We start from the raw sequence: 18,924 nt of genomic DNA, 5'->3' as shown, positions 1-18,924 counted from the left end.
GGGATGACTCAACAGTATAATGATACCAATTCTCCTTAAGATAATTTGTAAATTCAATGCAGTCTCAATAAAAATACCAACATGCTATGTTATGGCATATACAACTTGATACTAACATTCATATGGAAAAACAAACATGCAAGAATAGCTAGGAAAACAGAAAAACTAGGAAAGCTAGGAAAAAGAAAAACTATGAGAGACTAGGCTTATCAGGCATTGAAACATACTCTAAAGCCCCCATAATTAAAGCAGTGTGATACTGGTGCATGAATAGGCAACTAGATCAGTGGTACAGAATAGGAAGACCAGAATTAGACCACATATGTATAATTTAGTATATGACAAAGATGGTACCTGAAACCACTGAGGTAATGGTTAGTTTTTTAATAAATGGTACTGAGGTAACTGGGTAGCCATTTAGAAAAAGGTAAGATTATATCCATTTTGGAACCAGATAGGGTAAGGGAGTCCCCAGAGAAAGAGGACCAGGCATGGCTTTCTTGACACAAGAGAAGCCATTTTTGGCCTAAGCCATTTTGTGGTTTAAGCATGGCCATAATGCTTATCCTTGAACAGGTCTCAGTAATTAATGATCTTAAGGGAACAAAGGAATGCAGAAACCAATGACTGTTATCAGGGAAGAGAAGTAACAATAACAAAGATAACATATCCATTGTAAAGATTCCCAGTTCTTTTTCAAAGGTAGAGAGATTAGCCTGAGTTGCTGAACCACCAGATCAACTGGAACCTAAGGGATGATGATATTGACCTTTTCCAGCTTGGACTCTGCCAACCGTCCAAGTCCCTTCATGAATATGTGTACACCAGCCCAAACCCCTTCATGAATATGCAGGTACTCTTAGCTTAAAACTTATGCAATTTTGCTGTTCAGGGAGACACTGATTTGGGAATGATCACCAGTGTTCTCCTTACTTGCTGCAAGTTATAAATTCTGCCTTCTCCCAGTCTTTGACTTGGTAGTGTCTTTTGACTTGACACCCACGAAAAGGTGAACTGAGTTTTCAGGTAACAAATTCTCACAGCAAATAGAAGAATAAACTCCAAATGGATTAAGAATCTAAATATAAACAGATGGAGAGATATACCATGTCCTTGGATTGGAAGAATCAATATTGTGAAAATGACTATACTACCCAAAGCAATCTACAGCTTCAGTGCAAACCCTATCAAACTACCAATGGCATTTTTCACAGAACTAGAACAAAAAATTTCACAAATTATATGGAAACACAAAAGTCCCCTAATAGCCAAAGCAATCTTTTTTTTTTTTGGCTGTGTTGGGTCTTCGTTGCTGTGCACAGGCTTTCTCTAGTTGCAGTGAGCAGAGGCTGCTCTTTATTGTGGTGCCCAGGCTTCTCATTGCGGTGGTTTCTCTTGTTGAGGAGCATGGGCTCTAGGTGCACGGACTTCAGTAGTTGTGGCTCGTGGGCTCTAGAGCGCAGGCTCAGTAGTTGTGGCACATGGGCTTAGTTGCTCCGTGGCATGTGGGATCTTCCCGGACCAGGGCTCAAACCCGTGTCCCCTGCATTGGCAGGCGGATTCTTAACCACTGTGCCACCAGGGAAGTCCCAAAGCAATCTTAAGAAAGAAAAACGGAGCTGGAGGAATCAGGCTCCCTGACTTCAGACTATACTACAAAGCTACAGTAATCAAGATAGCATGGTACTGGCATAAAAACAGAAATATAGATCAATGGAACAGGATAGAAGGCCCAGAGATAAACTCACGCACATATAGTCACTTTATCTTTGATAAAGGAGGCAAGAATATCCAATGGAGAAAAGACAGCCTCTTCAATAAGTGGTGCTGGGAAAACTGGACAGCTACATGTAAAAGAATGAAATTAGAACATTTCCTAACACCATACACAAAAATAAACTCAAAGTGGGGCTTCCCTGGTGGCGCAGTGGTTGAGAGTCCGCCTGCCGATGCAGGGGACACGGGTTCGTGCCCCCGTCCGGGAAGATCCCACATGCCGCAGAGCGGCTGGGCCCGTGAGCCATGGCCACTGGGCCTGCGCGTCCGGAACCTGTGCTCTGCAACGGGAGAGGCCACAACAGTGAGAGGCGTACCGCAAAAAAAAAAAAAAAAAAAACTCAAAATGGGTTGAAGACCTAAATGTAAGGCCAGACATTATAAAACTCTTAGAGGAAAACATAGGCAGAACACTCTATGACATAAATCACAGCAAGATCCTTTTTGACCCACCTCCTAGAGAAATGGAAATAAAAACAAAAATAAAGAAATAGGACCTAATGAAAGTTAAAAGCTTCTGCATAGCAAAGGAAACCATAAACAAGATGAAAAGACAACCCTCAGAATGGGAGAAAATATTTGCCAGTGAAGCAACTGACAAAGGATTAATCTCCAAATATCCAAGCAGCTCATGTAGCTCAATATCAAAAGAACAAACAACCTAATCCAAAAATGGGCAGAAGACCTAAACAGACATTTCTCCAAAGAAGATATACAGATTGCCAACAAACATGAAAGGATGCTCAACATCATTAATCATTAGAGAAATGCAGATCAAAACTACAATGAAGTATCACATACTAGTCAGAATGGCCATCATCAAAAAATCTACAGACAATAAATGCTGGAGTGGGTGTAGAGAAAGGGGAATCCTCTGCACTGTTAGTGGGAATGTAGGTTGATACAGCCACTATGGAGAGCAGTATGGAGGTTCCTTAAAAAACTAAAAATGAACTACCTTATGACCCAGCAATCCCACTACTGGGCATATACCCTGAGAAAATGATAATTCAAAAAGAGTCATGTACCACAATGTTCATTGCAGCACTATTTACAATAGCCAGGACATGGAAGCTACCTAAGTGTCCATGAACAGATGAATGGATAAAGAAGATGTGGCACATATGTACAATGGAATATTACTCAGCCATAAAAAGAAAGGAAATTGAGTTGTTTGTAATGAGGTGGATGGACCTAGAGTCTGTCATACAGAGTGAAGTAAGTCAGAAAAAGAAAAACAAATACCGAATGCTAACATATATATGGAATCTAAAACAGATGGTTCTGATGAACCTAGGGGCAGGACAGGAATAAAGATGCAGACGTAGAGGATGGACTTGATGACATGGGGAGGGGAAGGGTAAGCTGGGATGAAGTGAGAGAGTAGCATTGACATATATACACTACCAAATGTAAAATAGATAGCTAGAGGGAAGCAGCCACATAACACAGGGGGATCAGCTCGGTGCTTTGTGACCACCTAGAGGGGTGGGATAGGGAGGGTGGGAGGGAGATGCAAGAGGGAGGAGATATGGGAATATATGTATATGTGTAGCTGATTCACTTTGTTTTACAGCAGAAACTAACACAACATTGTAAAGCAATTATACTCCAGTAAAGATGTTAAAAAAAGAAGATAAATTACAAAAACAGAAAATCTAAATGTAAAAAATAAAACCATATAACTACTAGAAGGAAACATAGATGAATTCCCATCTAAACCTGGTGTAGGGAAAGTCTTTCTTACTATTACTCAGAATCCAGAGGCAGTAAAATACAAGACTAATACATTTTCCTATGGAGAAATAAAAATTTGAATGGCTAAAAACAACATAAAGTCAAAACACAGCTGGCATACTTGGAGGGAATATTTGCAACATACATCTAAGACAAAAGGGTAGTGTTCCTAATATGTGGAGAACCCTTAAAAATTGAGTGACAGCGGACCTGATGGAAAACTGGGAAGTAGACGCGAGAAATTCAAGTTAAAACAACACAGATGTCATTGTTCGCCTATCAGATTGGCAAAAATTAAAAACTAGGACAACACATTCTGTTGATGAGGCTGTGGGGGAGAAGGCTCTTTTACACATCGCTGGTGGGAAGGTAAATTGCCACAACCCTTCTGGAGGGATATTTGGTGATACCTAACAGAATTACATATGTACGCGGCTTTCAACCCAACAAGCTTACTTTTAGGAATCCATCCTGAAGATACAACTATCAATACAAAAATATGAAAATACATCAGAACAAGGTTATTGTTTGCAGTATTGTTTATAATTATGAGACATTGAAAAAATTGAAATGCTCATACATAGAATGGTTGATTAAATTATGGTACAGTCACATAGTGGAATACTATGCAGATGTAAAAAGAAAATGAAAGAGTCTATGAAGTGATATGAAGTGATTTCCACGACATATTGTTATGTGAAAAATAAAAAGCCCCCAAAAGCGTATGTAGTATGCTATCCTTCATCTAAGAAAGAAGGGAGGAATAAGAAAATATACATGTAATTCCTCATTTGTGCAAAAAAAAATGCAGAAAGGATAAAACAGAAATAACAAGATTGGATACCTGCAATCTTGGGAAAGGTTGGGAAAGGGGTAGAAAGAAAGAGGGAATGGAAATAGGGTAGTATCGATGAGGGAGATGAAAGAGGGAATGGAAATAGGGTAACACTGATGAGGAGGGAGCGACACTTCTTTGAGTATATCTTTTTGTGTGGCTGTGTCTCACAGAACCACAATGATGTTTCATATACCCCCGAAAATAAATGATTAAAACCAATTAGAATCTGGTGGAGGGGGAACCCAAAATGGAATGAACATTGACAAATGAGCCTAACAGTATTACAGATGAATAAAATAACTACACAGAAGGGGGGGGGGAAGAACAAACTTAAGAAACTGGAAAACAGTGTATTGACTGGATTCTGTAAGGCTAAGGAAAAAAACGTACATAAATGCTGTAATCCAGTTAGTAAAAGTGTTTCTCAAAGAGGAATGGATTAGCAACAACTCTGTATATGTACTAAAATTGAACAAGTAAGTAAATAAATTGTAGATAATGAGAATTGGGTTTCTCACTGTTAAAGAGAGAAGTTATATTTAAAAAAGAGGGAAGGGGGTCTTCCCTGGTGGCGCAGTGGTTGGGAGTCCGCCTGCCGATGCAGGGGACATGGGTTCATGCCCTGGTCCGGGAAGATCCCACATGCCGCAGAGCGGCTGGGCCCATGAGCCATGGCCGCTGAACCTGCGCGTCCGGAGCCTGTGCCCGCAACGGTTATGTCATAGAGTGTTCTGCCTATGTTTTCCTCTAAGAGTTTGATAGTTTCTGGCCTTATATTTAGGTCTTTATTCCATTTTGAGCTTATTTTTGTGTATGGTGTTAGGGAGTGATCTAATCTCATACTTTTATATGTACCTGTCCAGTTTTCCCAGCACCACTTATTGAAGAGGCTGTCCTTTCTCCACTGTACATTCCTGCCACCTTTATCAAAGATAAGGTGTCCATATGTGCATGGGTTTATCTCTGGGCTTTCTATCCTGTTCCATTGATCTATCTTTCTGTTTTTGTGCCAGTACCATACTGTCTTGATTACTGTAGCTTTGTAGTATAGTCTGAAGTCAGGGAGTCTGATTCCTCCAGCTCCTTTTTTCGTTCTCAAGATTGCTTTGGCTATTCGGGGTCTTTTGTGTTTCCATATAAATTGTGAAATTTTTTGTTCTAGTTCTGTGAAAAATGCCAGTGGTAGTTTGATAGGGATTGCATTGAACCTATAGATTGCTTTGGGTAGTAGAGTCATTTTCACAATGTTGATTCTTCCAATCCAAGAACATGGTATATCTCTCCATCTATTTGTATCGTCTTTAATTTCTTTCATCAGTGTCTTATAATTTTCTGCATACAGGTCTTTTGTCTCCTTAGGTAGGTTTATTCCTAGATATTTTATTCTTTTTGTTGCAATGGTAAACGGGAGTGTTTTCTTGATTTCACTTTCAGATTTTTCATCATTAGTATATACGAATGCCAGAGATTTCTGTGCATTAATTTTGTATCCTGCAACTCTACCAAATTCATTGATTAGCTCTAGTAGTTTTCTGGTAGCATCTTTAGGATTCTCTATGTATAGTATCATGTCATCTGCAAACAGTGACTGCTTTACTTCTTCTTTTCCGATTTGGATTCCTTTTATTTCCTTTACTTCTCTGATTGCTGTAGCTAAAAACTATGTTGAATAAGAGTGGTGAGAGTGGGCAACCTTGTCTTGTTCCTGATCTTAGTGGAAATGCTTTCAGTTTTTCACCATTGAGGATGATGTTTGCTGTGGGCTTGTCATATATGGCCTTTATTATGTTGAGGAAAGTTCCCTCTATGCCTACTTTCTGCAGGGTTTTTATCATAAATGGGTGTTGAATTTTGTCAAAAGCTTTCTCTGCATCTATTGAGATGATCATATGGTTTTTCTCCTTCAATTTGTTAATATGGTGTATCACATTGATTGATTTGTGTATATTGAAGAATCCTTGCATTCCTGGAATAAACCCCAGTTGATCATGGTGTATGATCCTTTTAATGTGCTGTTGGATTCTGTTTGCTAGTATTTTGTTGAGGATTTTTGCATCTATGTTCGTCAGTGATATTGGCCTGTAGTTTTCTTTCTTTGTGACATCCTTGTCTGGTTTTGGTATCAAGGTGATGGTGGCCTCGTAGAATGAGTTTGTGAGTAATCCTCCCTCTACTATATTTTGGAAGAGTTTGAGAAGGATAGGTGTTAGCTCTTCTCTAAATGTTTGATAGAATTCGCCTGTGAAGCCATCTGGTCCTGGGCTTTTGTTTGTTGGAAGATTTTTAATCACAGTTTCAATTTCAGTGCTTGTGATCGGTCTGTTCATATTTTCTATTTCTTCCTGATTCAGTCTTGGCAGGTTGTGCATTTCTAAGAACTTGTCCATTTCTTCCATTTTGTCCATTTTATTGGCATAGAGTTGCTTGTAGTAATCTCTCATGATCTTTTTTATTTCTGCAGTGTCAGTTGTTACCTCTCCTTTTTCATTTCTAATTCTATTGATTTGAGTCTTCTCCCTTTTTTTCTTGATGAGTCTGGCTAGTGGTTTATCTATTTTGTTTATCTTCTCAAAGAACCAGCTTTTAGTTTTATTGATCTTTGCTATTGTTTCCTTCATTTCTTTTTCATTTATTTCTGATCTGATCTTTATGATTTCTTTCCTTCTACTAGCTTTGGGGTTTTTTTGTTCTTCTTTCTCTAATTGCTTGAGGTGCAAGGTTAGGTTGTTTATTCGAGATGTTTCCTCCTTCTTGAGGTAGGATAGTATTGCTATAAACTTCCCCCTTAGAACTGCTTTTGCTGCATCCCATAGGTTTTGGGTTGTTGTGTCTCCATCGTCATTTGTTTCTAGGTATTTTTTAATTTCCTCTTTGATTTCTTCAGTGATCACTTCATTATTAAGTAGTGTATTGTTTAGCCTCCATGTGTTTGTATTTTTTACAGATCTTTTCCTGTAATTGATATCTAGTCTCATGGCGTTGTGGTCAGAAAAGATACTTGATACAATTTCAATTTTCTTAAATTTACCAAGGCTTGATTTGTGACCCAAGATATCCTGGAGAATGTTCCATGAGCACTTGAGAAAAATGTGTATTCTGTTGTTTTTGGATGGAGTGTCCTATAAATATCAATTAAGTCCATCTTTTTTAATGTATCATTTAAAGCTTGTGTTTCCTTATTTATTTTCATTTTGGATGATCTGTCCATGGGTGAAAGTGGGGTGTTAAAGTCCCCTACTATGAATGTGTTACTGTCGATTTCCCCTTTTATGGCTGTTAGTATTTGCCTTATATATTGAGGTGCTCCTATGTTGGGTGCATAAATATTTACAATTGTTATATCTTCTTCTTGGATCGATCCCTTGATCATTATGTAGTGTCCTTCTTTGTCTCTTGTAATAGTCCTTATTTTAAAGTCTATTTTGTCTGATATGAGAATTGCTACTCCAGCTTTCTTTTGGTTTCCATTTGCATGGAATATCTTTTTCCATCCCCTTACTTTCAGTCTGTATGTGTCTCTAGGTCTGAGGTGGGTCTCTTGTAGACAGCATATATAAGGGTCTTGTTTTTGTATCCATTCAGCCAATCTGTGTCTTTTGGTGGGAGCATTTAGTCCATTTACATTTAAGGTAATTATCGATATGTATGTTCCTATTCCCATTTTCTAAATTGTTTTGGGTTCGTTATTGTAGGTCTTTTCCTTCTCTTGTGTTTCTTGTCTAGAGAAGTTCCTTTAGCATTTGTTGTAAAGCTGGTTTGGTGGTGCTGAACTCTCTCAGCTTTTGCTTGTCTGTAAAGGTTTTAATTTCTCCATCAAATCTGAATGAGATCTTTGCTGGGTAGAGTAGTCTTGGCTGCAGGTTTTTCTCCTTCATCACTTTCAGTATGTCCTGCCACTCCCTTCTGGCTTGTAGGGTTTCTGCTGAGAGATCAGCTGTTAACCTTATGGGGATTCCCTTGTGTGTTGTTTTTCCCTTGCTGCTTTTAATATGTTTTCTTTGTATTTAATTTTTGACAGTTTGATTAATATGTGTCTTGGCGTATTTCTCCTTGTATTTATCCTGTATGGGACTCTCTGTGCTTCCTGGACTTGATTAACTATTTCCTTTCCCATATTAGGGAAGTTTTCAACTATAATCTCTTCAAATATTTTCTCAGTCCCTTTCTTTTTCTCTTCTTCTTCTGGAACCCCTATAATTCGAATGTTGGTGCATTTAATGTTGTCCCAGAGGTCTCTGAGACTGTCCTCAGTTCTTTTCATTCTTTTTTCTTTATTCTGCTCTGCAGTAGGTATTTCCACTATTTTATCTTCCAGGTCACTTATCCGTTCTTCTGCCTCAGTTATTCTGCTATTGATCCCTTCTAGAGTACTTTTAATTTCATTTATTGTGTTGTTCATCGTTGCTTGTTTCGTTTTTATTTCTTCTAGGTCCTTGTTAAATGTTTCTTGCATTTTGTCTATTCTATTTCCTAGATTTCGGATCATCCTTACTATCATTATTCTGAATTCTTTTTCAGGTAGACTGGCTATTTCCTCTTCATTTGTTAGGTCTGGTGCATTTTTATCTTGCTCCTTTATCTGCTGTGTGTTTTTCTGTCTTCTCATTTTGCTTATCTTACTGTGTTTGGGGTCTCCTTTTTGCAGACTGCAGGTTCATAATTCCCGCTGTTTTTGATGTCTGTCTCCAGTGGCTAAGGTTGGTTCAGTGGGTTGTGTGGGCTTCCTGGTGGAGGGGACTAGTGCCTGTGTTGTGGTGGATGAGGCTGGATCTTGTCTCTCTAGTGGGCAGGTTCACGTCTGGTGGTGTGTTTTGGGGTGTCTGTGGCCTTATTATGATTTTAGGCAGCCTCTCTGCTAATGGGTGGGGTTGTGTTCCTGTTTTGCTAGTTGTTTGGCATAGGTTGTCCAGCACTGTGGCTTGCTGGTCGTTGAGTGAAGCTGGGTGCTGGTGTTAAGATGGAGGTCTCTAGGAGATTTTCGCCGTTTGATATTATGTGGAGCTGGGAGGTCTCTTGTTGACCAGTGTCCTGAAGTTGGCTCTCCTACCTCAGAGGCAGAGCCCTGACTCCTGGCTGGAGCACCAAGAGCCTTTCATTCACACGGCTCAGAATAAAAGGGAGAAAAAGTAGAGAGAATTAGAAGTATGAGGAAAGAAAGAAGGAAAGGAGGGAAGGAAGGAAGGAAGAAAGAAAGAAAGAATCAAAGAAGGAAAGAAGGCAAGAAGGAAAGAAAGGAGTGAGGGAGGGAGGGAGGAAGGAAGGAAGGAGGGAAAGAAGGTAAAAAGACAGAAAGAAAGAAGATACAGTAAAAATAAAATAAAGTATAATAAAGTTATTGAATTTAAAAATTCTTATTTAGAAAAAAAAAAAGGGATGGATAGAACCTTAGGACAAATGTTGGAAGCAAAGCTATACAGACAAAATCTTACACAGAAGCATGCACATACACCCTCACTAAAAGAGGTAAAGGGGGAAAAATCCTAAATCTTGCTGTCAGAGACCACCTCCTCAATTTGGGATGATTCGTTGTCTAAAGGAGGGAAGGAAGGACGGAAAGAAAGAAAGAACGAAGGTAAAGTATAATAACGTTATTAAAATTAAAATTAATTATTAAGAAAAAAATTTTTAAAAAAAACCATGGACGGATAGAACCCTAGAACAAATGGTGGAAGCAAGACTATACAGACAAGATCTCACACAGAAGCATACACGTACACACTCACAAAAAGAGGAAAAGGGAAAAAAATCATAGATCTTGCTCCTAAAGTCCACTTCCTTAATTTGGGATGATTGGTTGTCTATTCAGGTATTCCATAGATGCAGGGTATATCAAGTTGATTGTGAAGCTTTAATCCGCTGCTTCTGAGGCTGCTGGGAGAGATTTCCCTTTCTCTTCTTTGTTCTCACAGCTCACCGGGGCTCAGCTTTGGATTTGGCCCTGCCTCTGCATGTAGGTCGCTGGAGGGCGTCTGTTTTTTGCTCAGACAGGACGGGGTTAAAGGAGCCTCTGATTCGGGGGCTCTGGCGCACTCAGGCCGGCGGGGAGGGAGGGGCACGGAGTGCGGGGCGGGCCTGTGGCGCAAAGGCCGGCGTGACTTTGCACCAACCTGAGGCCCGCCGTGCGTTGTCCCGGGGAAGTTGTCCCTGGATCCCGGGAACCTGGCAGTGGCGGGCTGCACAGGCTCCGCGGAAAAGGGGTGTGGAGAGTGACCTGTGCTCGCACACAGGCCCCTCGGTGGCGGCAGCAGCAGCCTTAGCGTCTCCCGCCCGTCTCTGGGGTTCGCGCTTTTAGCCGCGGCTCGCACCCGTCTCTGGAGTTCCTTTAAGCAGTGTTCTTAAACCCCTCTCCTCACGCACCAGGAAACAAAGAGGGAAGAAAAAGTCTCCTGCGTCTTCGGCAGGGGCAGACTTTTCCCCGGACTCCCTCCCAGCTAGCCCTGGTGCACTAACCCCTTCAGGCTATGTTCAAGCCGCCAACCCCAGTCCTCTCCCTGCGCTCTGTCCGAAACCGAAACCCGAGCCTCAGAGCCTCAGCTCGCAGCCCCGCCTGCCCCGGCGGGTGAGCAGACAAGCCTCTCGGGCTGGTGAGTGCCGGTCGGCACCGATTCTCTGTGCGGGAATCTCCCCGCTTTGCCCTCCGCACCCGTTGCTGTGCACTCCTCCGCGGCTTCGAAGCTCCCCCCTCCGCCTCCCGCAGTCTCCGCCCGCGAAGGGGCTTCCTAGTGTGTGGAAACTTTTCCTCCTTCACAGCTCCCTCCCACTGGTGCAGGTGCCGTCCCTATTCTTTTGTCTCTGTTTTTTCTTTTGCCCTACCCAGGTACGTGGGGAGTGTCTTGCCTTTTGGGAGGTCTGAGGTCTTCTGCCAGCCTTCAGTAGGTGTTCTGTAGGAGTTGTTCCACGTGTAGATGTATTTCTGGTGTATCTGTGGGGAGGAAGGTGATCTCCTCGTCTTACTCTTCCGCCATCTTCCTCTCATTCCGAAGTCAGCCAATTTTTAATTTTGGGATTTCTTTAAAGGATTAAAGTTTAGAAAAAAAAAGATTAAAGTTTAATCTTTTATTATGAGCATTCGAAATTGCTACATCTTCGAAAGCATATTTCCAAGGAGCTAAATGGCTTTTTATAAATGTTTTATAGATGTTAATACAATGGAAGGGTAAAGAATGTTTTACAATAATGAAAATAACATGGTATGTAAATATTTTGCAAGGGATTTGAGAGACAGATGTTGTAGATAGTTCTGGTTTTAAGAACCAGATATAGTTCAAGTAAGATTTGATATAGAGTCAAGTAAGATTGCTCTAGTTCAATAATTTCATAAAAATCTTAGGATCTAATCCTGGATGGAGAATATCCCATGGAACCTGGGGAGCTTCAGGTTTTGTAGAACAATGTGAAAAACCTTGAGCTAATTAAATAACCTTTAGAGGTTACTTCAAATTTGTTTTTATACTTACATAGGAATTTATATTGCCTTGTTTTTCACAGGTTACACAAGTTAGTAGCTAAATAAAGTATATTCTAAGGCTTTTTTTGTTTGATTTAGGGAAATAGTTAACAGTTGATACTTTGATAATGTTGCAATTGTTTTTCTTCTGAAAGAATAAATCAATTTGGTTAGTTTAGTTAAGAGCTTTTTTGTTTTTGCAAGTTGTTACAACTCATGAGAGCATTCTTACTTCTGATCCATATGTGTATTGTGCTCTTGTTCTTTCCTCATTACAGTAAGGTGTTATAAATTTTACAAACCTAGTCCTGATAATGTGACAGGATATAAATTTATCTTAAATATTATTAAATTAAGTATATAAATCTAAGTTTTAACACAGTGTTTTCATGAAGTAGACTATTTTATTTGAAATCTAAGTAATCAGATGTTTCTGTACAAATTTTTATGAAGTAAGAATAAGTAAATAATTTGATATTAGCAATCTATTTTCCCCCCAAAAAGCTCTTATTGTAGATAAAGAATAAAGCCCAGAAATGTTAAGTACAAGTTCAGAGGAGTCATTATTGACAAAGTCAGAATTGAACCCAGTTTTTCTGATTCCAAATGTGCTGGAAATATTGTGAAGGAGGAATCAGGAGGCCTGGTGAATAAACTGGAGCTGTGGAAGGAGATATCTAGAGTTGGGTTTTGCTGTAACCTAATTGGTCTCCTTATCCCCACTCTTCCCCTTTTTCTCATTCATCTTTCATACTGTCTGTTCTTTTCTCTTATGCTCATTATCTTTGTTATGCTATCACCATTATTTTATAAAATTCATTTAGGAATTGAGTAACCTTAATTAGAATAGATTTCATTTTTCAGATTCTAAAAGCTTTAGAACATTTGTTTTTATCCATCCACTCAACTGTACCAGAAATCTTGATGTCTTCTGCAGTCTTTTCTTTACCCTCCACATCTAATTGCTTCTTGGATTCTACCTCAGAACTAGTTCACAAATCTATCACCGTTTTCCCCTTCAAGCAGTCTTGCCTGGTTTCTAGCCCTTTCATCTGCTGGATGGTCAGTAGCCTTCTAAAAGTTCTTCCTACTCTTTCATCTATGAAAATTGATTCCTCTACATTAAAGCGTCCATAAACTTGGATGGGAAGACATTACATCTTTTTTCCCTTCCAGTTTTATTGAGATATAATTGACATACAGCACTGTACAAGTTTAAGGCATACAGCATAATGATTTGACTTACGTACATCATGAAATGATTATCACAGTAAGTTTAGTGAATATCTGTCATCTTATATAGATACAAAATTAAAGAAATAGAAAAATATTCTTTTTCCTTGTGATAAGAACACTTTGGATTTACTCTCTTAACCATTTTCATATATAATGTACAGCAGTGTTCATTATATTTATCATGTTGTACATTACACCCCTAGTACTTATTTATCTTATAACTGGAACTTTGTACCTTTTGACTGTCTTCATCCAGTTCCCCCTCCCCCCACCTCCATCTCTGGTAACAGTAAGATATTACATCTTTATTTTCACTAATTGCTTATTGAAAATTAGCCTTTCCTTCCATTATGAATAAGGTGACAATCCACAATAATATTATCAATACTTGTGGCTTGGTCACCAGTGGAAAACACATATATTTTCATATCACATTACAGCTGTTGAAGATAACTTGAATATCATTTATGCCCATGATACTTTGGCATACTTTGAAATTATAGTAGTTGCTGCATACTCTGCTATATCTTGTTATTTAATGTTTTAATGAGGCTCATAGGTTATCCCCAGTTTTAAAAATATTTTGATTACTGTATTTCCATATAATTGGTTTTACTATCCTATTTCATTTCATGAACTTAAAAATATTATTCTCTAATAAAAATGTTCTAAAATTAGATAATGGTAATAGTTACACAACTTTGTGAAATACTAAAAAAAACACTGAATTGTACACTTTAAAAGGGTGAACTTTATGTATGTAAGTTATATTCCAATAAAGCTGTTATAAAAATATTATTCTGGGGACTTCTCTGGTGGCGCAGTGGTTAAGAATCCGCCTGCCACTGCAGGGGACACAGGTTCGAGCCCTAGTCTGGGGAGATCCCACATGCCACGGAGCAACTAAGCTCGTGAGCCACAACTGCTGAGCCTGCTCTCTAGAGCCCATGAGCCACAACTAATGAAACCTGCGCACCTAGAGCCCGTGCTCCAAAATAAGAGAAGCCACTGCAATTAGAAGCCTGCGCACCACAACGAAGAGTAGCCCCCGCTCGCCACAACTACAGAAAGCACGCAAGCAGCAACGAAAACCCAACGCAGCTAAAAATAAATAAATAAATTCTATTCATAAAAAAAAAAATTATTCTGATAATGGGTCTCTATGCTTTATCAGAATATCAAAAGCGTCTAAGGTACATAAAGGATTACCAGTCCCTTCTCTGGAAATATACTATCCTTCCCAGTTACTACCTAGAAACCTTTTTTATTAGGCATTTTTCCAAAACCTTGCTAAATATTTCCTCAGTAAAGCCTCTTCCAATTTCCCGGGGCAGTTCTTTTGGTGTGCTCTTAGGAATGCTTACATATACTGCATATACCCTAAGCCCATTGTTGGTTATCAACCTCTAGGTTGATAATTTCTTCAGGCTTGGGTTCATGTCTTTGTGTCCGTCGCACCTGGTATAATGCCTGGCACATAGTGGATGGTTTACTGATGAGTGAGTGAATAATGAGGCATTAGTGTGGCACAAGAAATACATTAGGATGAAAATGATACTGGGAGAAGGAAAGAAGAATCATTTATTTTTTTCTATTGAAATCAGTTAATAGAGTCTGCTTTTTAAAAAGTACTCCTGTTTTTTGCTATGATCTTATTTTTCGTCAACAATCAGTCATTTATTCAAACATACCTCCCTTTCCTTCAGGGAAATTAAATTTTAATCAGCAAAACTCATCAATCTGTACATTTAAAATGTGTATTTTATTGTATGTAAAGTACATATAAAAATGAGGAAAAAACTTGAGACAGGAGAGAAAAACATCTAAGTAGTATAATGACCTAAGCATTAAATAATCGATCTAACAATCAAGAGAAATATAAAGTAGCGCATGCACAAATGCCAAATGAGAGTTAGAGATAAAAACTAAGTTCAGGGGAAGGAGAAATCACTGGGAGTCTATAGTGGTTGTTCTTCTGTGTAGTATTTGGATGCAGAGAGAGGAGGATGACAGCATTATAGCCAGTGAATATAGTGAAGGCAGAGGCTTAGCAGTGAGAAGGAATAAGGCATGTTCTGGGAGAGCCAGTTAGGGGAGTCTCCGAGTATTTCAGATGAGAAATGCTAACAGTCTTGAGGAAGAATAGCAGTGGCTGGGATAGTTGAGGAAGACGTGATCAGATCAGACTCCAGGAGTTAGGGAACTGGTGGGATACAACCGGGTAATGGAGAAATCAAAAAATAATTGAAATATTGGTCTTGGTTAAGTGGTGGAAAAATGATAGTATTAACAAAATAGAGAAGTAAGGGAGCAGGGCAAGTTTTCTGGAGATGGTAAATAATTCCATTTCCATTGGTTAAAAATATCAAGCCTATTTTGGCATCTAAACTGATTCAAGAATAAGCTACATGTTTTATAGAAATGAAATCATGTTTTACATTTAATCACACTTTACAACATAAAAAACAGTTCTAAGAAGATATCATGTTATCAGGAAAATATAATGTTTCCATTTTTTGTACATGTGGTCTTTTTTTTCTTTCTTTCTTAGATTCCAGTATGGTTAGTGATATTGTACTTCAAGACTTACTGGCGTATGTGTCTTCAAAACATTCCTATCTCAGAGATCTTCCTCAGAGGCAGCTTCAGAAAATGAGCAGTATAGAATTTGTAGAATTGGAGCAGCTTCAGCCAGACATATTAGTCCATGCAGTTCTAAGAGTTGTTGATATCACTATACTGACAGGTAAACACTTTGGGTTCCTCCTTAATTTTAGCTTATAAAAAAATTAAGATACAATAAGGACCTACTGTATAGCACAGGGAACTATACTCAGTACTTTGTAATAATTTATAAGGGAAGAGAATCTGAAGAATATATATATGTATATTCTTCTGAATCGTGCTGTACACCTGAAACTAACACAATATTGTAAATCAACTGTACTTCAATTAAAAAAAATTAAGATACAGGACCATCTTAGTGTACCATTTGGTTATCAGTAGATATCATTAGACACTGAAGTACAGTATCACAGGTAATAGAGTAATGCCAACTAAAATATTCCTTTTCCTTTTCCAGAGGCATTATACAGTTATAGAGGACAGAAGCAAAGGAAAATTATGTTAACAGTGGAACAGGCCCAAGGTCAACATTATGTGCTTGTATTATGGGGTCCTGGAGCAGCCTGGTACCCTCAACTTCAAAGGAAAAAAGGTAAATACACCAAAAAGCATTAAATCTATTTATAGTTAGGTAAATGATTAATGCTTATGGGCCTAAGATGAAGAGACTCTGGAGATCAGACTACGTTTGAAATATAATTGATCATGATTGAATATTCTTTTGCAGATTTCTTCTGTTATAATTTTATACCTCCTGTAAGCAATTCAGTGATCTAAAAAGTCTTCTATAATTAATGGTAGCAAAATAAAATCTTCTGTTTATTCCCAGGTATACTACTTTACCTTTATAGTGAAGATCTTACCTTCTTTGGATAATGTTGTTTAAAAATTTAATTCTGGAGACGCGTCTACAATTTTTATTCAGCCAAAGTACTCTGATAAATAAACTTCTCTCTGGTTACAGGGCAGATGTTAGGGGAGTTGCATTAACTCTTTCAAGTCGCAGTGTTAGTGTTTAATAAATTACTGTGCCCCAGGTTTTTATTCCAGTTGTTTGAAAAGTGTGGACTATTAGCCATCCATAGAATGTTCATGTTTAAAGTATGACACATGATTACATTTTTCTTTGAAGCATAAGTTAATCACTTATGATGTATTGAATTAAATGGAATTGATGTTTCAATAAAATAGTAGAACATCTTCCTTTTGATATTGTGAGATCCTTTAGCTGTAGCAATCAGAGACAGTTTAATTACTGGCTTATGAGTTATTTTACTCTGCTAAATTAATGCAAAGATTAAGTATGTGACCCATTCATTTTTACCTGAAAGAGTTAATGTTTCTTTCAAACTTCTATTTCAAAATAGTTATCTAAAGATCTATCACAAAAATAAACAAACAAAAAAAAATAAAGATCTATCACATTGTCTCTCTTAATCATTAATAGCCCATAACTAGGATTTGACCTTTGACTTTTTTGTTAAGATCAAACAGTGACAAATATTTGTTTGGTTGAGAAATCTGAAACATGTGTCAATGATAGACAAACCATCATTGTTGACCACCATGCCATGGCCAGGAACATGAGTCTACTGCATGTTGAGCAGAATGTAGGTCGAAGGTGTCATTCCAATTACAGTGCAGCTGTAGCAAAGCAGATTGCTCCATGCTTAATATGAATATTCTTTTAAAACTAATAGTTATTTGGTTAATAGAAGAGGAATTGTAGTTATCCCTAGATAATTCTATGATATTTAAGTTAATATTGAAAATTTATGAATCCAGGAATTAAGGTGTAGTTGTTCTTTGTTCATTCATTCAGCATGTTTATTTATAATCATTGTTTTTTAAGTTTTAATATCCACCTTAATACCTCAAGATCATTCTTTCTAAAATGGGAAAATACCAATTTTGAAGACTCATTTAAGTAAGTGATTCTACTTTCACAAATTGTTAGCATTCTGTCTATTCATTTAGTATTTCTTTTTTTTTCTTAAGGCATTCTCTGTATTATTCTTTCTGTACTGGGCCCTGGTTTTACTTGTTCCCAAGGAAAACAGACTCACATTTAGGTGATATAATCAGAAATGATCGTCAAGCAGTCATTACTGAATACTGAAGATAACAGAGTCAATGTTTTGGAGAAGAATAATAAGAAACTAATCCCCAATTTGCGTTTGTTAGAAACATGCGTTGTTAGTAGGAATTTGGTATGCCTCATATGTAGCAAGCGTTGGTCACAGTTTAGGTCCTAATGAGGGTGGGCTTCTTGGGAATTGGGTATGCATAAAATAGGCTATTCAGAACTAAATGCCTTTCCAATGCAATATTCTCCTGAAATCATTTAATAGAAGTCTAATACTTTAAAAGTATAACAGATTACAATAAAGTACTCTCGTGACATTACTAATTAAGCACAGAATAATACAAGTGATCTCAACCTTTATAATTATACTTCATGCAAAATCACAGTTATGTCTGCACGGAGGTTTGATATCCGTACCTGCCCTTAATTCATGATTCAAATACAGAATTGTATCACGAATTGTCTCAGTACTGGTCAGTCTCCCTCAGACCTACTAGCTTAACTCCTTTCTGTTACTTGAACATACCAGCCTTTTTCCTGCCTTGGGATCTTGAATTTACATGTTTCCCCTGCCGCTCTCCCACACGGATGGCTCTCCAATTTCATTTCCCCAGAGAGGCCTCACACATGAATATACATAATCACTCCCTATCATGTCACTCTTTGTTTTTTTTTTTGTCTACATTGGGTCTTCGTTGCTGCGAGGGGGCTTTCTCTAGTTGTGGTGAGCGGGGGCTACTCTTCGTTGAGGAGTGCGAGCTTCTCATTGCGGTGGCTTCTCTTGTTGCGGAGCACGGGCTCTTGGCGCACGGGCTTCATTAGTTGTGGCTCGCAGGCTCTAGAGCGCAGGCTCAGTAGTTGTGGAGCATGGGCTTAGCTGCTCCGCAGTATGTGGGATCTTCCCGGACCAGGGCTCGAACCCGTGTCCCCTGCATTGGCAGGCAGATTCTTAACCACTGCGCCACCAGGGAAGTCCCAGGTCACTCTTTGTATAGCACTCATGCCACCTAACGCAGACAGATGATCCAGCTTATTTGCTTGCTTGGTAATTAACTAAATTTCCCAATAGGTTGTAAAGTCTGTGAATAAAAGCACCTTGACTAGCTTGTTCACCATTGTATCCCCATCACACAGCACTGCCTGTGCTAGTAGATATTTTCTTTATGAATGAATGAAGAA

The 18,924-nt window shown here is 38.5% G+C and overlaps 1 protein-coding gene across 3 annotated transcripts in view; it reads left to right on the top strand.

Annotated features, from left to right (window-relative positions):
* Positions 1-18,924, top strand: part of SHLD2 (shieldin complex subunit 2) — a 103,572-nt gene that overhangs the window by 63,070 nt on the left and 21,578 nt on the right. For all 3 annotated transcript variants that reach the window (XM_082854223.1, XM_082854221.1, XM_082854222.1), the window contains 2 exons: positions 15,586-15,780; positions 16,117-16,251. In XM_082854223.1, coding sequence (XP_082710349.1) covers positions 15,586-15,780; positions 16,117-16,251 — 330 coding nt within the window. The remainder of the gene's footprint in view (positions 1-15,585; positions 15,781-16,116; positions 16,252-18,924) is intronic.

The sequence above is a fragment of the Leucopleurus acutus genome, assembly GCF_964270905.1.
Source record: "Leucopleurus acutus genome assembly, chromosome: 14".
Classification (NCBI taxonomy): Eukaryota; Metazoa; Chordata; class Mammalia; order Artiodactyla; family Delphinidae; genus Leucopleurus; species Leucopleurus acutus.
Note: the sequence above shows the minus strand (reverse complement) of the source record. Positions and strands in the feature narration are given on the sequence as shown.